This window comes from Hyperolius riggenbachi, chromosome 12 (assembly GCF_040937935.1).
Source record: "Hyperolius riggenbachi isolate aHypRig1 chromosome 12, aHypRig1.pri, whole genome shotgun sequence".
Lineage (NCBI taxonomy): Eukaryota > Metazoa > Chordata > Amphibia > Anura > Hyperoliidae > Hyperolius > Hyperolius riggenbachi.
Window position 1 is genome coordinate 111,368,397 of NC_090657.1, and position 21,009 is coordinate 111,389,405.

The window sequence follows — 21,009 nt, forward strand, 5'->3', positions numbered from 1 at the left end:
TGTAGTAATCGCAGTTCTGCAGCTTCATTAATATGAGGTGGCCTGAAGCATACCCCAATAAGCAATTGGCAACTTTTATTTCCACCATGAAAATTTACCCAAACGGACTCCACATCTTCGCAATCTTCCTCCATCTCATCGTTGAGGACAGTTGTAAAAGAATTCTTAACAAAGAGACAAACCCCTCCACCTTTTTTCCCTGTTCTATCCCTCCTAAACACATTGTATCCTTTTAAATTAGCTATCCAGTCATGGCTTTCATCCATCCATGTCTCGGTTATTCCCACAATGTCATAGCCTTTGTCATTCAGAATGAACTCTAGTTTGTCTATTTTATTTGCAAGGCTCCGAGCATTGGTTACCATGCACTTTATATTTTTACCACCACATTTACCAATTCTGTTTACATGAAATGGGCTACTTGAAGTTTTACCAACCTCCTTAATCTTTACACTGTCCCCACCTCCCTCTCCACCCCCCGTAATGTTAGGCTCCCACTGTCTTTTTACCTTATCTTGTCTACGTATTGAGACTTTTTCCTCCGGCTCCCGCTTCCCCCCAGATCCTAGTTTAAAATCTCCTGGTTACCGCTGTGATGTTGCATTGACTTGCGGCGATCTGCGTCGTCCTCCAAGTCATGTTAGTCTATGGCGATACGTGTGTGCGGAAACATATTTAAACAATACATTTCCACATACCTGAAGCAGGGAGTGACGTGAAGTGCATGTCACTTCCTGCTTGGCCGGTGGCCAGACAGGGAACATCGCACAAAAGCACGGTGTTCCTGACCCTGAAGGCCTGTTTTTGGTGGTGCGATGCAGTGCAACAGGTGTGACGCACCGCATCACTAACGCTGGTTGATAGTGTAAAACCAGCCTATAGAGCAGCAACACACAAATATTACAAAAACAACTTAACAAAAATGAATCATGAAGTCCATCTGGCTTAAGCATCTCCAGTCAATCAACCCACCATGTATTATATCATAACAAAATATTGGTGCAATCACATCCCTTTGGATACATTTATGCCCTCTAAAATGCACCAATGATTCTGACGTACATTATGACCCTCTACACAAAAATGTTTTGTGCCTGATTCAGTAGCACTCAATTTACCCAAAGCTTCAAGTAATCTGGCCCGAATGGTGCTTTTATGCTCATTCAACCTTACCTTGATCTTTCTTTTGTCTGGTCAACAGGCGTGAAAAAGGCTATTCACTCATCCCTGGCTATACATTTTCAGTATGAAGCAAATAAATGCAGATTACTTCATGATAATCACTGATCAGTTGAGCCTGGTTCTTTTGCATATTCTTGAATTGGTTGCTGAGAGGTGGACTCCTTGTTTCCACTGGCTCCCTACTATATTGTGAAAGGCTGTCATGGTCACTCACACATTGAAAGTAGATAGTCAACCTTTTACCCCTTGATATGGATTGAAGCTGGCAAGAGAGCCCACTGCTGGATCCCTGAATTCTGAAACAAAGAAAGTTTGAATTTCTTGGATTTCCTCACAAAAAGACATCTTCCCTCCAAACCTTTAAGAATTCATCTTTTTTTTTCCGTTTTATTTTACACTGTGCTACCGTCTATAATTGTTGTTTTTAATAATTTTTGGCATATATTAATTATTGATATTGCATTTACAATAAAATACTTAGTCATTTTGCGCTGTGCTGCGTAATATTTTGGCGCTTTACAAATACAATAAATAATAATAATAATAATTTTCTCAGCTGCATACCTGCTTTAAGCAACGCAGAAATAATCCTGGCCTATCTGAAGATTTGCTACCTGAAGTAATGTATTGTTTTAGAAAGAGCAGAGTGTTTAACAATTTTCATTTGCAGGTTTAGAATAGTCAGTAGGTCATCTGGCCTATTCCAGAGGTGGTGACAGCCCTGTACCTAAAATATTGTGTAATAAAATGTTTGTGTCGCTCCCTCCTAGTCTGTCTACTGCCCAATTCCATCGGTTTCAAAGCATCGATTACATCTACAAGGTTGGATAGTCTGTGTGTTGAAATACTATGCAGGTCTCCTGTGATGTTCTAGGAGCTCAAACAGCTAAGAAGAGTAATATACAGAGACAGTGGTATTGTTTATAACAGGACACGCACATACACTCTTCACAGCAGGGCTTTAGGTAGGTAGCCAGGTATAGGCGCCCCAGGTAAAGGAAGCCAGGTATGGGTGCAACCAGTATTGGTAGTCAGGTTTAGTTGCCCCCAGTATAGGTCAGCCAGGCATAGGTGCACCAGTATAGGTAGCCAGGCATAGGTGGTCCCAGTATAGACAGGCCAAGTATAGTTGCCCCAATATAGGTTAGCCAGGTATAGTTGTCCCCAGTATAGGTTAGCCACATATAGTTGCCCCAGTATTGGTTAGCCAGGTATAGGTGCCACCAGTATAGGTAGCCAGGTATAGGTGCCCCCAGTATAGGTAAGCCAGGTATAGTTGCCCCCACTATAGGTTAGCCATGTATAGTTGCCCCAGTATAGGTTAGCCATGTATATTTGCCCCAGTATAGGTTAGCCAGGTATAGGTGCCCCCAGTATAGGTTGCGAAAGAGTTAGAGTTAGAGGTAGGTGCCCCCAGTATACGTTAGCCAGGTATAGGTGCCCCCAGTATACGTTAGCCAGGTATAGGTTCCCCCAGTATAGGTATCCAGGTATAGTTGCCCCCTGTGTAGGTAGCCAGGTATCATTGCCCCCAGTGTAGATAGCCAGTTATAGTTTCCCCCAGTATAGGTTAGCTAGGTAGGTGCCTCCTGTACAGGTTAGCCAGGTATAGTTGCCACCAGTGTAGCTAGCCAGGTATAGTTGCCCCAAGTATAGGTTAGATAGCGATATTTGCCACCAGTATAGATAGCCAATTATACAGTAGTTGTCCCCAGTATAGGTTAACCAGGTAGGTGCCCCCTGTATAGGTTGGCCAGGTAAGTGCCCCTGTATAGGTTAGCCAGTTATAATCGCCCCCAGTATATGCAATAAGCCTCGGGTCCCCCTTGCCTCGCCTCTACCTTCTAGTCCAATGTGAAGAAAAGAGAGCGGCTCGGCTAAGGTAGCAGCGCATATACCGGAGGTAAAGTACTTCTGGTACATGAGTTGCTATTGTAGCTCAGCTGCAGCCGCTCTCCTTTCTTCACAGCGGAGCTACGGGTCGCTGCTGATCTGAGGTCTGGACTGGAAGGAAGGAAGGTAGAGGCGAGGGGGACCCGGGACTTATTGCAGGAGGAGGTCGCCGATTGTTTCAAAAAGGCAAAGGAGTGGTGGCTAGGGATGGAGGGGAGCGGGATGCCGCCCTGATGCAGGATGCCGCCTGAGGAAGTGGCGTCACCTGGCATCATGGGCACCCCGTGGCTGATTGTAAGTGTTCAATGCCGTGGATAGAGGACACTCTGACTGGTCTACAGTTTTTTTGGTATCCAAAAGGTCTTTTGTGCTTTTTGGACCTCTGGTGGGTGAGAATAGTGTTTCGTAACAGCCTATTTGTTGCTCCTTTTATGAAAAGTGTATGGATAGGAAAATAATCCTGGTACATTACCTTTGGTGATGTGTTTATATAGTAGGACCTTTGTTTGGGCTCCACTAGCTTGCCATTTGTATAGGGGGACCTCTGAAAGTGGTTGCACACTTTATTCAGGCTGTATCCTGTGAGTGTGCAGGGCAGCTGGATGACAGATAGAAGATCTCTATAGTGCGTGATTGCCCCGGCAACATATGCCTTATTGTGCCCACATGGTTACTTTCACCCACCTTGCCCCCCCCCCCCCCCCCCCCCGGTGTACTTTGCCGGCTGGAAGGGAGAGAGGGAGGGGTTGCAGTGTTTTGCTTTTGTGATGGACGATTGGCCGTTCCTATTACTGTTGCCTTTCCCTCTTTCTCCTCCTATGTGGCCTATTGGGTGGTGGAGAGGAGGGGCTTTGGCAGGTATCACAACTGTGCATCCCTGTAACCTAGCAAGGGGATGCAGGTGCGGGTGGTGATGCACTTCCGCTGTATATCCTGAAGGCCTGAAGTGCACTGTACATGCTATTTCTTAGCACTTTTACATTACAGTGCTTGGGTGGTGAATGCTGGCCTACTATCACCTACCTTGCCTGTTATGTTAGCCATGTACAGTATTTTAGGGCAACGGTTATTATATGACCTTCTCAACATATATAGACCTGTACGGTGTTTAGTACACAATCGTGACCTTACGTTGTGTGGAGTACTGCACACTAATATCACTATATGTATATACAGTATGTTATGTGTTGCCCTGAGATTTTTACTAGATAACAATAAAAATTATGTTTCAACAAGTGCGCTAGGGCCCTGTCCTTTTGGAACTAGTATTTCTCCCTGAGTGCTGATTCAGTATTTGATGGTCTACAGCTTTGCAAACCCATGACAACAACACAACACTGTGTGTTCTCACTCCTTTCTCTTACGGCCAGCAAATGTGCTTCAACAGATCTTTCCTTAGACCACTTTTGGTATGTGCTAATGCTTATCAGGAACCCTCTAACTAGACCCACTGTTTTGAAGATGTTCTGACCCAGTCGTGAAGCCATCGCAATTAGGCCCTTAGCAAAAAACTTTAAGAAGCAAGTCTTGACAAATTGACAGTGTAACAAGAATTATTTGTGTTATTCACATTAACTGACAGTGAATTTAATTTTGTGGTTGATGGTTGTAGATTTTCATTTTAACATAAGCAAAAAAGTATTCAGGAAAATCTCTCATTCTTTGTGTTGCAGACGGTTACGAGATGACGAGTCACAATCATCTTCTCTTCCTGCCATCCCTAATCCATTCCCAGAGCTTTGCAACTCCTCACCTATTCTCAGCAACACCCCTAACAGCAGTTCCCCACTGGAAGGGGGTCCCCATGTGAGTATGCTGCTGGCCTGTATGTTCTAATCAGTTTGTATAGACTAGTGGGAATCATTATATACACATATTTTAACTCTATCTTGACTTTCCTACAATTGTGCCAATACTTTTACTCCTTAAACAAGGGAAGGTTAGTTTGATGCAGGGTTATGCAAATTTGGTATGCAAATTTACACCTTTAAAATGGACCAACCAGAATTTTACCTTGGCAAGATTCAATTCCTCTGTGTTCCATGCTTAAATTTGTATGCAAACTGTTCATAATACAGTATCAGCATAGAATTTGCATTTGATTGACCATCCCTCCCTGAAACTACCACGTGGTATTGGTGTTTGAATTCGGCATAGCAAATTCAAATTACCTGAATACTCCCGATTGCCGCTGTTCAGCACTGAACGATTGGACAGGGTCAGGAGGAATTTGCTGCCTTTCTTGTCCTGTTGTGTTTCACAACCCAGTGAACTCCTCTTGACCCTGTTTGGTTATTTAGTGCTGAACAGCGGCAATTGGGAGAATTCAGGTGTTCTGAATTTGCTATGCTTAATTTGAACATCGACACTATTAACATGCAATCTTGAGTGAACAAAATAGTCCTACCTGGTGTAATGATCGGTATCAGCACACAGAGAGAATCTGATTATTGGTGATCTGCAATATCACCAACAATACACATATATACCTGATTATTGATGATCTGCAGAATCACTGATAATACAAGTATAGCTAACCTCTGGACACCTGAAAACGTGTAAGTGTTTGGTGCAACAGTAATGAGTAGAGTCACCTGAGGAGCAGATTACTCTAACCAAGGAGAGTCAGACTCTACTGCAGTCAAAGGACTCCTAGAGGATGAGTCCCTGGCTGGTTTTCAGAGAGATCCCTCTGAGAGACAGGGGGTCCCTGCAGATGGACTGAACACCCAGGGGGTGGGTGAAAGCCAGAAGGGTCGGCCAGATCGGGTCGGCAACACACGAGCAGATAAGGTACAGAGACAGAAGGCTAATTCGGTAACCAGGGACAGGCAGGGTTGGCAACAGGTAATCAGATATGCGTAGGTACCGAATCAGAAAGCAGAGGGAGAGTCAGGAAAGCAATAGGTCATAACAAATATCAAGCAAGGCCTAGTCTTGGGTGTGAGGTCCATGGTCTCAACACCCTGGAACTAATCTGAAGTATAACACAATAGTAACACAGTATCCCTAGTCTTGGGTGTGAGGTCCGTGGTCTCAACACCCTGGAACTAGTCTGAAGTATAACACAATAGTAACACAGTAATCTGGCTAAGTGTGGATTCCCAGATCCTCCTGGTTCAACCACACTGAAAGATCTGAGTGCTAACACATAAGCATTCGCAACGCCAGACACCCAGCAACCGACAGGCAAGGAGTATATATAGCAAAGCGCTCCTCAGCGCCGCCCAGTTCCCTTCAGCCAATCCCCTGCCACGCTGGGATCAGCTGATCGTCCCGATCAGCTGACCCCTCTCCTATTGGCATAAAGAGCCTGTCTCGCAGCGCGCGCGCACACATAGCTCTCCCTCTGTGTGCAATACTAGGTCCAGACAAACCAGATGCATGCTGCTGCGGAGAAACCGCCGGTCTGAACGCGGAAACCGCCGCCTCACTGTCAGACCACGCGGCGGTGTCTCGGCAATCTATTACACCTGGATGATACACAATACTCATAGTCAGCATAAGTCAGCAGAAACAATCAGCAGAAACAGCCAGTATTGGTTATTTAGGACAACCACCTGCTATAATGGTACCCATACACAGTACAATAAAAACATTCAATTTTCCATTTTTTTCAACCAAAGTGATCGAATCGAATGAAAGTTGAAAAGAATCTTTTTTTTTTTCGATCAAGAAAAATTAACAATTATCCAGTTTTTCTATAAAAATCCGATCAGACATGTTGGAAAAATCTTTATATTCGATCTAATGGAGTAATCAAACTAAATTATCTATTAGAAAAAAAACTAAATAATTGTACCATGTACGGGCACCTTGATAAAGATATACAATTAACAAAATAAAAGCTCTATCTTGGCTAAAAGCCTAATCCAAGGGGTCAGATCCTTGGACAACTGCCAGGAAAGTATTGCCTTTCCATCACAATGTGGTTCAGCAGCACTGAATATAGAAGCTCAATTTATTGCTGCATTGCTACACTTTTGGCCAAAGCTTGTTGGCTGAAACAGGATCCTGCACAGTTAAAGGACAACTGAATTGAGAAGTATATGGAAGCTGCTATATTTATTTCCATTTAAACAATACCACTTGCCTGGCAGCCCTGTTGATCTATTTGGCTGAAGCAGTGTCTGAATTAGTAACACCATAAACAAGCATGCAGCTAATCTTGTCAGATCTGACAATAATGTCAGAAACACCTGATCTGCTTATGCTTGTTGAGGTCTATGGCTAAAAGTATTAGAGGCAAAGGATCAGCAGAATAGCCAGGCAACTGGTATTGGTGGATTTTAAGAATGCTATTAGGATACAGAGGCTGGTTGTGCATACTATCACCAGCTTCTGTTACTATACCGTGCCGCCCCAGCCCCGCCCCCCCTGTACTCTGCTGTCCCCCCCCCCCCAAATAAACCCCTCCCCCCCGCCGTGCTAGCAACATGCAGCATGTCGGTAGCAGGCTGTTTACATCCAGGATGTCACTCTCCACCGCCTCCTCTATAGCGCCGCTCTCCGCTTGCGTCCCTTCCCTCCCCGCCCTCTGTAGGCTGATTGGAGGGAAGGTACACAGGCAGGGAGCGGCGCTATAGAGGAGGTGGGGGAGCGGTGGAGAGTGACATCCTGGATGTAAGTGACATCCTGGATGTAAACAGCCTGCTAGCAACACGCTGCATGTCGCTAGCACGGCAGGTTTTTTTTTTGGGGGGGGGACAGCAGAGTGCAGGGGGGACATAGTATAGTAACAGAGGCTGGTGATAGTGTGCACAACCAGCCTCTGTATCCTAATAGCATTCTCGGGTTCTAATCAGGTTGCGGGTAGCGGCCTGCGGGTGCTGGTCGGGTCGCAGGTAGTGAAAGCAAGCAAGCATGAGATAATTCTGTGTCATTTGCTTCCCAAAATGTGTGATGGCTGCTGGAACAAGAATAATCAATTGCTTGTTTGCAGTTGCGAATCTTTAAGTCTAGGTGCACACATAGCAGAAATGCTAGCTGTCAGGAACCGGCCCGCGGCACGCCTGCGTATACGGTTCCCGACTGCGGGTTTGACCAGGCTGAGAGGGGAAGCAGCCTTAGTCAAGCTAAAACAAGGCTGGGACCCCTCAGAACACCTCTCACTGCCACCACTAGCTGTTCGCTAGACACTTCCACTCTGCTGTTGAGTCCTCAGCGCGCACTCCACGTTTTCGTATTCGGGTCAGCTTTGCGCTTAGGCCAAATACGGGAACGCCACGCACCCACACACACACACAGTTGCAATTTTACACTGTCGTGAAGCAAAGACCCACTATCAGTCATTCCGAACGATACTGTTAGCCACTCTGCTGTCGCTACTCGCACTGGCGTTGTTTGTACGTTGGGTCAGCTGCGCGCTTAGGCCAACGTATGACAAACGCCCCCACACACAATGCAATTACAATTTCATACGGTAGCGTTGCTCAAACATACAACTAGGCATGAACTTATACACGGTTACACTTCAGTCTCTTCTAGGCTATGAGTGTTAGTTTAGTACAGCAGAAGTCAAGCTTATTAAATAATGATTTAATATTCCATAAAAACATAGAACAATGCAGAACTTAATATATACAAAGATTACAAAAAGACAAAGTAAAAATAGTTACAAGATAAAAGTTACAAAGATAACACACACGGATATTTGCGTAAAATAAAAATGGGGATTAAAAAAAACGTTACCAACTTGAAGGTCTCAACGTTGTCGGCAGGAGCATGCCGCTTGTTCGACCAGAAGTCGAGATCAACTCTAGCTATGTGCTAACTCCAAGAGCAGATAGTCACTAGGCATCTGCCTCTGCTTTTTATACTTTGAGCTACGCCTGGAGGCTGCAACTTCCTTGGGGAGGGGAGGAACTAGGTTTTAATTACATCCTCAGTCATAATTGGATTTCTAGAGATCTAACATCCACAAAAAATGTACTATAGCCCACATACATGAAAAGACTTCCTCCAATAATTTAATTTCCTCACAGTGAAATAGGGTTTCTTCACCACAAGTTGACATGTGTTAGACTTTTCCTGCCTAGGCTTGCTTTGTGTATTGAGACAATGGGCCGTCTCCTGAGTTCAAAACGCCAGGCAGATAATACCATTAGCAGAAACTCAAAGCATTTCCTATGGTCAAGACAATACCCACTTCCTTGCCCCAAGCAATCAATGGCCACAGCTCCCTTCTAGCCGACCTATATGGAACACAGGCAGAAAAAATGGAAGAATATGTTCCTGTTATCCTTACATCATACGCACCCCAATATATCACCACACTAGCGTTGTGGAAAACCTCTAATGGAAGTCTATGGGCTGCAGGAAAAAAAAGCGTATAAAAAACGCATATGCGTTTTCTGTGTTTTCAAACCTGGGTTTTTAAAAATGCAGGTTTTGTTGCATAATGAAAGTCAATGGGAACGTAATGGTATTTGTTTTTCATGCATTTTCCATGCGTTTTTATATGCGTTTTCCCCAAAATATTTTTTAGGCTGTATTTCCGTTTCCTGTTGTCTTCCCTGTGGTTTGCATAAATGGAAATAGAAAACCGCATGCACAATGTATACAAAACGCATAAGCTAACCGGTTTGCTAACCGCAAATGCATTAAAAAGCACGCAAAATGCATGAAAAAACGCATCGTAAACGCACAAAAACGCACATAACATTAACATAAAACATGACATAAAACGCAGCCTACACGTTATGTTATGCCTAAACTGTCAGTTTTTGTTTTTAAAAAGAACCACAGAACCCCTTTATAACAGACTCCTTCCTCAACCGGAGACTCCCCCTCCCCTATGCTAGCGGGTAGGGTTGTGGGTCTAGAGGCCTGCGGGTCGGGTGCGGGTACCAGATTCACCAGAAAGCAGGGTGCGGGTCTTAAAAATTAGACCTGCGCAGGCCTCTAATACAAATCTTACACACAGGGTGAATGCTCCTCAACAAAAACAGCTGTATTGAGATGCAGCATTATATAGCATCCTGCTGATACTGTAATAATGTGGTAAATGGTGTCATGTGACCAGAAGCATGTGTTATCGGGAAGATAGGGTGCTGACTTATGTTTTAGAGGTGTCTTACAGAATTACAAAATCTTTATATCCTATGACTGATGACATCCCATGACCAAACTCCATCCAAACTTATAGATACTTGGCCAGGCCCATGTTCAAGTATGTATAGAATATATGATCATTACAGGGCACAAACATAGACCGTATTGCTGAAACTGTGGCAGATAATATGTGCGAACAACAAAGATATGGTTTACTAGAGCATATGAGAGCTATGGAGCCTGATTGAATTACAACAATCACCAACACTGTTGAGTGAATATTAGCTTGCCCAGCAGTGCAAGAACTCTTCTGAACATCTTATTTACTTTCCCAAGCTCTTTTCATCTGATTCAATTAGTAGGTTTGGATGTGGGTAGATTACATTTAGTGTAAACAATGAGGGCAGAGAAATGCTAAAATTATCACCTGCTTTATCTTTTTTTCCCAGAAGTGAGGAATCCCATTGCTCAGTATACTGACCAATAGCAAATCCTAGTTTAAAGATGATTTTGCTGGAGGTCCTTGTACTGCTGCAATAGCAGAGAGAAGAGAGCTCTGGCATAAACAATCTTTGAATCTGCTGCCAACAAACCCCATTGGTCTTTTGATCTGACCAGTTGGAATCCTCCTCAGGGAGACTTCTCATTGGTCCAATCAGCATGGGGAGAAGAAGGTAAAGGGTCTACTAGAGGGGCTATGTGACTTTTTAAATGAAAATATAAAAACAAAGAAAAAAAAACTGGAGATGCTTTAAGGTGGTATGGGCACAATATGTAGAGGGAATTTATATTTTTCTTACCATGGCATGAAATGGCTAAGCTAAAAAAGTTTGCTTTCTCACAAGAGCAGGTGGTGAAGGTGTACAGTGAAGACGGCACATGTCGATCACTAGAAGTGACAGCTGGGGCCACGGCTCGACATCTATGTGACATGTTGGTGGAGAGGGCGCACTGTCTGAGTGACGAGAGCTGGTCTCTGGTGGAGTTACATCCACATCTAGGGCTTGGTGAGGAAGAAAAAAATAGGATTTTTGTTTGTATAAATAAGTCTATTTTTGAGCTTTGGTCTTCAGTTGGGATAATCAAAATTGAAGATGTTATTGTTACCTAATACATCAGTTACATTTTAAGGACCAAACTGAAAAGAGATGGAGCTGTTGAGATATATAGTAGATTTGTGAAATATTATGTTGTTTCTAGATTTCTCCCCATCTAGTTTTCTCTTTATAGCTTTATTTACTTCAGCTCCTAAAGACATCAGTGTTGATGATGCTTAGTTCACCCACAACTTAGCCCCCTAATGCATCCATGGTAACATAAACTGTATAAAAAACTTGGAAGGGAGTAAGTGTTCTACTCTACCTTTTAATTTTTTTAAATGCACTCTCAAACCCACAGGTAAGACTAGTACAATGGCTGGTTCTTCTAACTTCTCCATCCCTGTATGGTTAATTGGCTGAGTAGTGGGAATGGTAGCAGCCAGGGCTGTTTCTGGCCATTGTGGTGCACAAGGCAAGGCAGCTGTTGCTTCCCCCTCCCCAACACCCCCCTTTCCTGTAAACTTATGAATAGGAAGTCTTTAGCCTACATTAATTAGCCACTTCATAAAAGAAAATTATACTGTTTGCTTGATGCCTGGATCTTTACAGGTTGGAATATTCTCCTGGAAATTCAGAAGAACTGCAATAATCAATACAGACCAAATCAAAAAACAATTACAGCTTACCGTAGTTGAATGAGCGCCCCTGCCAGGGGCATTGCTAGGATCCTAAAAGATCTGGGGCACTGAGGATTGAGGTAGAGTGTGGCGTGCAAAGAGTGTGAAAAGTGAGCATGGCCATGATGTTAGCACCACAAAATGGGCATTGCCAACTGTAATGTAACAGTGCAATTTAAAAAGGACTTTGCCTTTTTTCCCAAAATGAAGTTAGGCAAAGTGACCATAAAGCTATTTAGACAATGTCCTTTCCCCCCAAAAAAACAAAAACCACACATAACAATGCAATGTTTCCCCATGATGTGGTGGTCTCACATCACAGATGGGCAGACGATAATCTGCAGAAACTGTGTGATGCTATTGTGTCAATATAACCAAAATCTGAGGAATGCCATGAAGAGTGAAGGCAGTTTTAAAAGCAAAATGAGGTCCAACTCAGTACTAGCAAGACTTAACTAATAAAACAAACACTACACCACATGTCAAATGCAGAAACCATTACCCCAAATGTCAAAAACAGAAACCATTACCCCAAATGTCAAATGCAAAAACCATTATACCAAATGTCAAATGCAGTAACCATTCCTATACATGTGAAATGCGGAAACTGTTACGCCCCATACTGGATATGCACAGGGAGGGAGAGGTCAGTGGGCGCTGGCGGAGAGTGGGAGAGGTCAGTGGGTGCTGGCGGAGAGTGGGAGAGGTCAGTGGGTCCTGGCAGAGGGTAGGATAGGTCAGTGGGTGCGAGGGTAGGAGTGGTCAGTGGGTGCTGGTACCTAATTATCTCTGCTGGGGCCCCAGGGACAGCAGCAGTACTTGGTACTTGGTGGCCGTGGCCAGTGGTGTTCTTTCCACTGGCACGCTCCTTCCTTGTGCACATACTTTACTGGCTCCCATCTCCCCCCATGCCACAGGCAGCTAATGCAGGCTTCAGACACGTGAGGGACGGAGGCGGGGCTGGCTGGGGGTGAGTGACACCCAAAGCACCCTGTTGGCATCTGACAAACTGCCATTGGCACTCTGTGCCCTAAAAACTGGGGCACCATGGGCGGAGGTTTGGGGAGTGCCCTGAATCTCTTGCCCTAATGACGCGGCTGGTCCCTGCCATTCATTGTTATGCTATTCAAGCAACCTTTGTTATGCTAATCAGTATTGTCCATTTAGTTGTTAAAATGACCATTCATTCATGTCTTAAGGTGCGTACACACACCCAACTTTATGCTTGATAGTCGTTTGGATCGGTCGTTTGAATGACTTGTGAGGCAAACAGCATGTAGTTTAAACATCACGTACCCCCATCCAACAAAGCGTTTGACAAAATAATTTAGTCATAACAGACATGCATCATCGTCGCTTACGCTGGTCGTTTGTTCACACGTACGGACCTGACTGTCATTTGAACAACAGTTGGTCCAACTGATCTGCCAAGCGGATCGGGCAAAACAGCGGCTATCAGTCGCTCAACTATGCGTACACACGTCCAACTTGTCGTTCAAATGACAAGTTGGTCGGAACAGTGGAAATAGCACTTGTGCATAAGCATTGCATAAAGCACAGTCTGTTAAGAATAATTCCTTAGTGCTCTCTCTGAGTGTGACAATAAGTGACAATAGGGAAGTGGTTGGCAGTGGTAGAGTAGAGAAGAGGAGAGTTGGAGAAATCCAGCAAAATTGAGTCACAATGGATGGAGTACTTTTAATACTATAATGACAAGATGGCATGAAACCCAGAGTTATATTTTGTGTTGATGTCCAGAGGAGCTTAGGTGTTGCACCATGCAGACCTCTGATATGCTACTGATAACTAGATAATAGAGCTTCTAAAGGGGCCCATACACCTAACGATTTACCACCAATATACAGCACTATGATCGATCACTGTGATCGAATCTGCTGTGAAATCGTTGCGCAAACGCTGACAGAGCGATCGATTTCCGTCCGAAATCAATCATTCCTGTCGATTCCCGTCGACCCGTCCGTGCGGAAGATTTTGCTCGAGCGGAGAAGAAGACAGCGGTGACAGCGGAAACTCGCGCCGGCGGAGCAGGTAATGTATAGCTGGCGGGGGGGGGGGGGGGGGGGGGGGGGCGGCAGCTTCTCAGATGGTGAATCGATTTCATGCTGAAATCGATTCATCTGTTTGCAGTAAAGGCAGCCATGCGATCCCTCTCTGATCAGATTTGATCAGAGAGGGATCTATCTGTTGTTCGATCTGATGGCAAATCGACCAGTGTATGGCTACCTTAAGATGAAAACACTGCTCGTTCAGACCCTCTCTTAAAGGCAACCTAAACTGAGAAGGATATGGATTTTTCCTTTTAAAATAATACCAGTTGCCTGACTCTCCTGCTGATCCTGTCTCTCGAATACTTTTAGTCACAGCCCCTCAACAAGCATGCAGATCAGGTGCTCTGACTGAAGTCAGACAGGATTAGATGCATGCCAGTTTCAGGTGTGAGATCCAGATACTACTGCAGCAAAGAGATCAACAGGACTGCCAGGCAACTGGTATTGTTTAAAAGGAATTATCCATATCCCTCTCAGTTTAGGTTTCCTTTAAGGCTGCCATACACTGGTCGAGTGCCACCAGGTCGACCAACAGATAGATCCCTCTCTGATCAAACCTGATCAAAGAGGAATCTAATGGCTTCCCATACACTGCACACAGATTTTGAATTGATTTTCGCATTAAATCGTTTTACAACCTGTGGAGCTGCCGAAGCTGCCTGCCTTGCTGCCCCCAGACCTGCCTCCTTTGGTGCCTCCCCCCCCCCAGCCAGCAGCAATATTACCTGTCCGTCAGCACAAATCCCCGGGTCCATGCTGTCCCTTCTTCCAGCGTCATCCTTCGTCTCCTCTTCACTTCCTGTCCCATCCTGTGAGAGCAGAAGTTAAAACAGTAGAGGGCGCTCTACTGTTTGAACTTCCGCTTGTCACAGGATGGGACAGGAAGTGAAGAGGAGATGGAGAAAAAGGCCAGCTGGAGAAAGGGACAGCACGGACCCGGGGACTCGCGCTAGCGGATAGGAGATAGTATCGCAGCATCGGTCGTCCCTGAATCGAACGCCGCTAATGACACACTCCTGGCCTGCTGGAGATCGAGCAAAATTTTCCACCTGGACAGATCGACTGAATCAATCTATTTGAGATGGAAATCGGTCGATCTGTCAACGTTGGCGTTAACGATTTCACAGCAGATTCGATCACAGTAATTGAATCTGCTGTATATCGGGAAATCGCCGTAGTGTACCTTTACACTTTGGAACCAGTCAGGAAGAAGATAGGCTCACTCAGTACAAACTGTAATGAAGATTGCTATTATTGCTAGGTAAATAAAGGTAAAAACCACTATATCTCTTTGTGTTGCAGAGCGGTGCCTTGAAGATCATGAGTCAGTGGTGGAAGTTCAGGCTATGTGGCCTGCAGGAGGAGACAGCAAGTATATTTTTCGGAAAAATTTCACCAAGTATGAACTATTCCGAGGATCTCCGGTGAGTACAAAGAGCCTTCACAGAGACAAATAGATGGTTGTGGCAAGCTCTTTTAGATAATTGCACGTTCCTACCCTTGTCCTGTCATCCAGGTATGCTTTGGTCTTACATCTCTGAATGACTAAGATCGACAAAAATATTTCATTTGTTATGTTTCTACTTCAAGTAATGTGGGCATGCAGATAGGCCAGATCTTTCTGACACCACTGAAGAAAGAACACATACCTTACCTGTACCTTCGTGATCTCGCCATTGATCACCTATGACCATATCTGTTTTCAGTTGTATATCTTTACAAACATCCCTGTCTTGTGCAGCTGAAACCTGCTTGGAGAATAGCAGCTAGCCATGTTGTAATTTTTGGCAACTTGATATTTTTTCACAGCAGTAAGTTTTTTGCTCCTCTTGCCCTTCAGAAGAGCTAGGCATGCATCTCATCATTGCATCACTGGTCTGACCCAGATCCTGCCTACAGCACCCCAACTAGTATTTAAACTATTTACAGCTTTAATTTCAGCCTACTTAGCCACAACAGCATATGCCTGTGAGACAAATGTCCTTAGAGGGGTATTATGCTGAACATTTTTAAAATTTAAAATATGTGCAAACATAGACAAATAAGAAGTATGTTTTTTCCAGAGTAAAATGAGCCATAAATTACTTTTCTCCTATGTTGCTGTCACAGTAGATAGAAATCTGACAGAAGTGACAGGTTTTGGACCAGCCCATCTCTTCATGGGGTATGTACAGGTATATATACTGTATATGGCAGATATCACTGTAATGTAGGCCATGAACTAGGATAATGGGATATGCTGAGTTGCATATCAGCAACCCTTACAGCTCTGAAGCTGAAAATCTTGTACAGTATATAGCTGGCTTTCTAAAGTTATACTTAGAAATCAAAACAGCACTGCTACCTGGAGCAAACAAAAGACTACCCTTTATGGTGAATGATACATTAAACATGACAGGATATCTAGAAAGGTTACATTAAGGTATCCTGTATACTAACACAGTTATATTTTTCTTATTCCAGTATGCATTATTCCCAGAGGAAATGATGGCAGGAAATTTAGAAGCTCACAAAGGCCTCTCTCATTCAGAGCTCATACAGGTGCGTAAATTAGACAAGGATCTTGACTTCCAGCGTTCCAGACAGCTACTAAGCAGAAGATCTGCTCTCATGAGTCCTTGCTGACAGTTTGACAGTGTTCAGAAGTCAGGACAGTCTGTACCCTGACTTGGACATTGCTGCAAACACTTATATTACACAGACTAGACATCGGAAACAAGTCTAGGTCATGTAAGCTGTGATCTAGGATAACTTTTTTTAACATGTCTAACAAGACTGAAACCTGATGATTATTCTCCCTTTCAGAACTTCCTCAACTCGGGCAGCTGGCCGGAGATCCAGGGTTATTTACATATGAAGGAAAGTGGACGCAAAGTCTGGAAGCGCTTCTTCTTCTTCCTGCGGCGGTCTGGACTTTATTACTCTGCCAAAGGGACCTCTAAGGTATGTATCCTGAACCAGAGATGTACTTTACAGTCTAGTGCAGGGTACACCATTGGGATTCTTCAACACTGAGTTGCTGTATTTGCTTAAATAAAATGATCTTTGAAAGTTTTTGAACCGCCCAGTATACCTATATAGAATAGTCAGATGTCCCCTCAGCCCAGTATAGGTTGTCAGATGTTGACCCCCCAGCCCAATTTAGGTAGTCGGATGTCCCATCCCCCCAGCCCACAGTAGTTATATAGTTATTTGGGTTGAAAAAAGACTTACGTCCATCAAGTTTAAGGAAGTTGTAGCTAGCCAGCCCAGTATATTACATGTATTAAGGCGCCCATGCATCACATGGCTCATAGTAATGCTGCCCATTTGTATTGACCTGAGGAAGTGGGCTGAGACCAGTGAAGCACGTCTATAGTATAACCGTTTTTGCACTATAAAGACTCATTTTTCCCATCCATGAGAGTCTTCACTAGAGGTAAGATACCTCTTTTTATATATGTTGGTATAAGCCTTACCCACCTTCCATACACATTGGGTGCCTTCCCAAACATCCCTAATGTTCCCAAACATCCCTAATCCCGTTGTTACTTTACACCTCCTTGTGAGGTGTTAATCCCCCACTACTTGTTGAGTCCATTAGTAGAGAGGACCCAAGGAGGAGAGTGACTGCCCAGTTCCAGGAGGATCTGGGATACAGAGCGGGAGCAGCTTATTTCCGCATGCGCAAATGGTGGTTGCAGGATTGCAACCCATCCTTGTGAGTATCTGCTTCCCACAACATTCTGTATTAATCTGTACCTGACGATACTGCACTATTGGGCTCCTGGGCTCCACTTCTTCACAGGTAAAGGGTTCCCCACTCTCCTTGTGAAGGGACCACCTGACCCACCATATAAGTACACTACATGTTACAGGCAGGCCCTTCATCGGTGTGACTTCCTACAACTCCACCGGCAATTTAACCACTTTTTAGTGGGCTGTCTAAGTGCTGACCGCACTCTTGAGTGGGGCCATGCATGCACTTAACTGTTAAACACCCAAGTGTATCATACATTAGTCTATATAGTTAATAGTACAATGAGGTCTTTATGTTCAGGTATATCCTCTGGTAAATAATATTATTTAGTAGACTGTGTCCATATCTGTGACTGATATTTAATGTAAATTACAAGCTTCTGAAAATAGAAATCCTTGAAAAAGTACTTATATCCTGTTTGTAAGAAAAGGGAGTGAGTTTATGGCGCAATTCTCTTTATAAATATTACTAGTGACCTTAAACGGGCTAGGTCTGTCTTCGCGCACCTGGCGTGTGCATGAGCGCACCCCGCCCACATGTGTGCACCCGCCCGCTACGCACGGCCGCCACACGCGCAAGCACTTGCACACATGGCCACCCCTTCCTCCCCTTCAGTGTCTCTGTATCCCTCCCTGCACATGCGCAGTGCTACAAAACACACACACACAGGGACATGGGACGCAGAGACACTTGGGTTTTATTATAGAGGATGGTGAACAAAGGCGTAGGAATAGCCACAGCAGCTGCTATGGGGCCCTGGATCAGAGAGGGCCCAGGTAGGACTTGATGTATTAAACTTTCTTGTGTTCCTTCACCCTATGAAGTTGTCTAAGTGCCCATGGACTATATGTAGTGTAGATTGTATGAGAATGTAAAGTGCCCAATTAACTCACATCCATAGGGTAGGGGCAGGTGACATTGCTCAAGAATGCCTACATCTGATAGCCTCATGAAAGTTTTGCTATGGAGCCCCATGATCTCTAGCTACGCCACTGATGGTGAATCATTTACAAGAGTAAAATAGCGGCACTCCCATGACAGAAGTGATTACTTCAAGGTTTAAAGGGTGTGATAAAGCCCGTCCCCATCCTCCCTTCCTTAAAGGAAATGTATAGTAGTTTCTGGTCACTTTCTTTAAAATTCATAACTTTATAAATTGGTGTTTTTATAATCCATGAATGGAATGCCTAGTTTTAAGTCTCCTAACTATGCTAGCTGAGACAATATGAGGATATGATTTTTGATTATTTGCTATCATACGTCACTTCTCCTAGAGCCTACCTACCCACTAAATTCTTATCCATCCTTACCCTCCCATGTTACCTGTCCTGAGCCACCACTTTACCACCCACCACCCACCTCTCATCTACTGCTACCTTTCACTTATCCATATACCCACCCCTCTGTCATACTCTTCATTTCAGTTGCCCACTCATCACTTATCAATCACATGATCTATACTCCCAATTATCATCTATTGTTCTACCTCACAAACTACCTCTCTGAACCTTCACCTGCCCAACATTTATCTGTTCTTCCAACTCTCATCGCTGTTTATCCCCTCACCTATCTATGCCTCATCTATCATCCGACCCTTATGTCACCTCCTTTGGCCCCCGACCCACCCCTCATCTATTGTCCATGAAACCAATTTCATTAATCCTGATCCATGCCTACCCACCTACCCCTCATCATTTCACCTCTTAGGACCTCTCATAAAGGTCACCAACCCATCCAATCCTTGTCTGTCTTTCTACCTCCCACATCACCCCTCCAGACCTTCACCTAGCAACCTTTTCTCAATTCTCCCACTTAACACATCATTGGCAGACACCTTTTCCTTGCCTACCAGTTCCCCTCTTTCATGTTCAGCCACCTCCCTCCTCCGTGTACAGCAGGCACCTTTTATTTGTTTACCGGTCCCACTCTTTCATGTACAGCAACCTCCCTCCTCTGTGTAGCAGACACCTTTTCTTTCTCTACCAGTCCCCCTCTTTCATATACAGCATCCTAACTCCTCTGTGTACCGCAGATACCGGTTATCGGTCTACTGGTCTGGTTTCCCTCTTTAATGTATAGAATTTTTTCTCCTCTGTGTACCGCAGACAGCTCTTCTTTCTCAATCAGTCCCCCTCTTTCATGTACAGTATCCTAACTCCTCTGTGTATTGCAGATACCTTTTATTTGTCTACCGGTCCCGCTCTTTCATGTACAGCAACCTCCCTCCTCTGTGTACTGCAGGCACCTCTTCTCTGTCTATCGGTCGCCCTATTTCATGTAAAGCAACCTTCCTCTTCTGTGTACAGCAGACACCTCTTCTTTGTCTAACAATTTTTTCTTTTTTGATGCACACGGTTTTGACTGTTAAATATAAAAGACAAACATTTTTAATAACTATAACCATCTAGTTTTCAAAACGATAAAAACATTGAAAACTATAACATTCTAATTTTCTCAAAATGAAAGTAATTTCAAAAACGTTCAAATTTTTATAAAGATATTTATCGGGCGCCCTAGATTCTGCTTTTGGCACCCAATAACGGATTTTTGTATTTGCGCCTATGGCAGCGCCTAAACTGCCCAAGCTGCCGTGCATGCTCAAATTTCCTGCTTCCCAGCATTGCCCTTCCTCTGTGTACAGCAGTCACTGCTTGTCTATCTACCGCTCCCCCACCCCCCCTTCATGTACAGCAACATCCCTCCTCTCCACTCTTCCTAGCTTACCCATTCTCCTCTCATGTACAGCAATCTCCCTAATTCATGTAGAGCAAATACCTCTTTCTTGTGCACCTGCCCCCATCTTTCATGTACAGCAACCTCCCTCTTGTGTACACCTCTTCTTTGTCTACCGGTTTCCCTCTTTTATGTGCAGCATCCTCCCTCCTCTGTGTAGAGCAGACATCTCTTCTTTGTCTACTTCCCTACTCCTCTTTCATGTACAGTAACCTATCTCCTTCGTGCACTACAGACACCTCTTCTTTGTCTACCAATCCACCACTTTTATGTACAGCAATCTCTCTCCTCTTTGTACAGCAGACACCTCTTCCTTGTCTACCGGTCCCCCTCTTTCATGTACAGTAACCTCCCTCCTCTGCATACAGCAGATACCTCTTTGTTGTCTAACAGTCCCGCTCTTTCATGTACTGCAACCTCCCTCCTCTGTATACAGCAGACACCTTTTCTTTGTCTACTGCCCCCCTCCCCCCCACACACACACACTTGTTCACACTTGTTTTAAAACGTATCCGTGGCTCTGTTTTGTTGGCCCTGAAAACAAAGCCATGGATACCAATATTAAAAATAGCAGCCTTCTTCACCCACAAAAAAAAAGATGGATCCGTCTGCGTTCAGGGTAA

General features: G+C 44.3%; 1 protein-coding gene across 4 annotated transcripts in view; it reads left to right on the forward strand.

Annotated features, from left to right (window-relative positions):
* The window catches only part of GRB7 (growth factor receptor bound protein 7), a 437,163-nt gene that overhangs the window by 351,489 nt on the left and 64,665 nt on the right, over positions 1–21,009 (forward strand). For all 4 annotated transcript variants that reach the window (XM_068262979.1, XM_068262980.1, XM_068262981.1 and 1 more), the window contains 5 exons: positions 4,749–4,881; positions 10,979–11,135; positions 15,217–15,338; positions 16,378–16,455; positions 16,720–16,857. In XM_068262979.1, the coding sequence (XP_068119080.1) occupies positions 4,749–4,881; positions 10,979–11,135; positions 15,217–15,338; positions 16,378–16,455; positions 16,720–16,857 (628 nt within the window). The remainder of the gene's footprint in view (positions 1–4,748; positions 4,882–10,978; positions 11,136–15,216; positions 15,339–16,377; positions 16,456–16,719; positions 16,858–21,009) is intronic.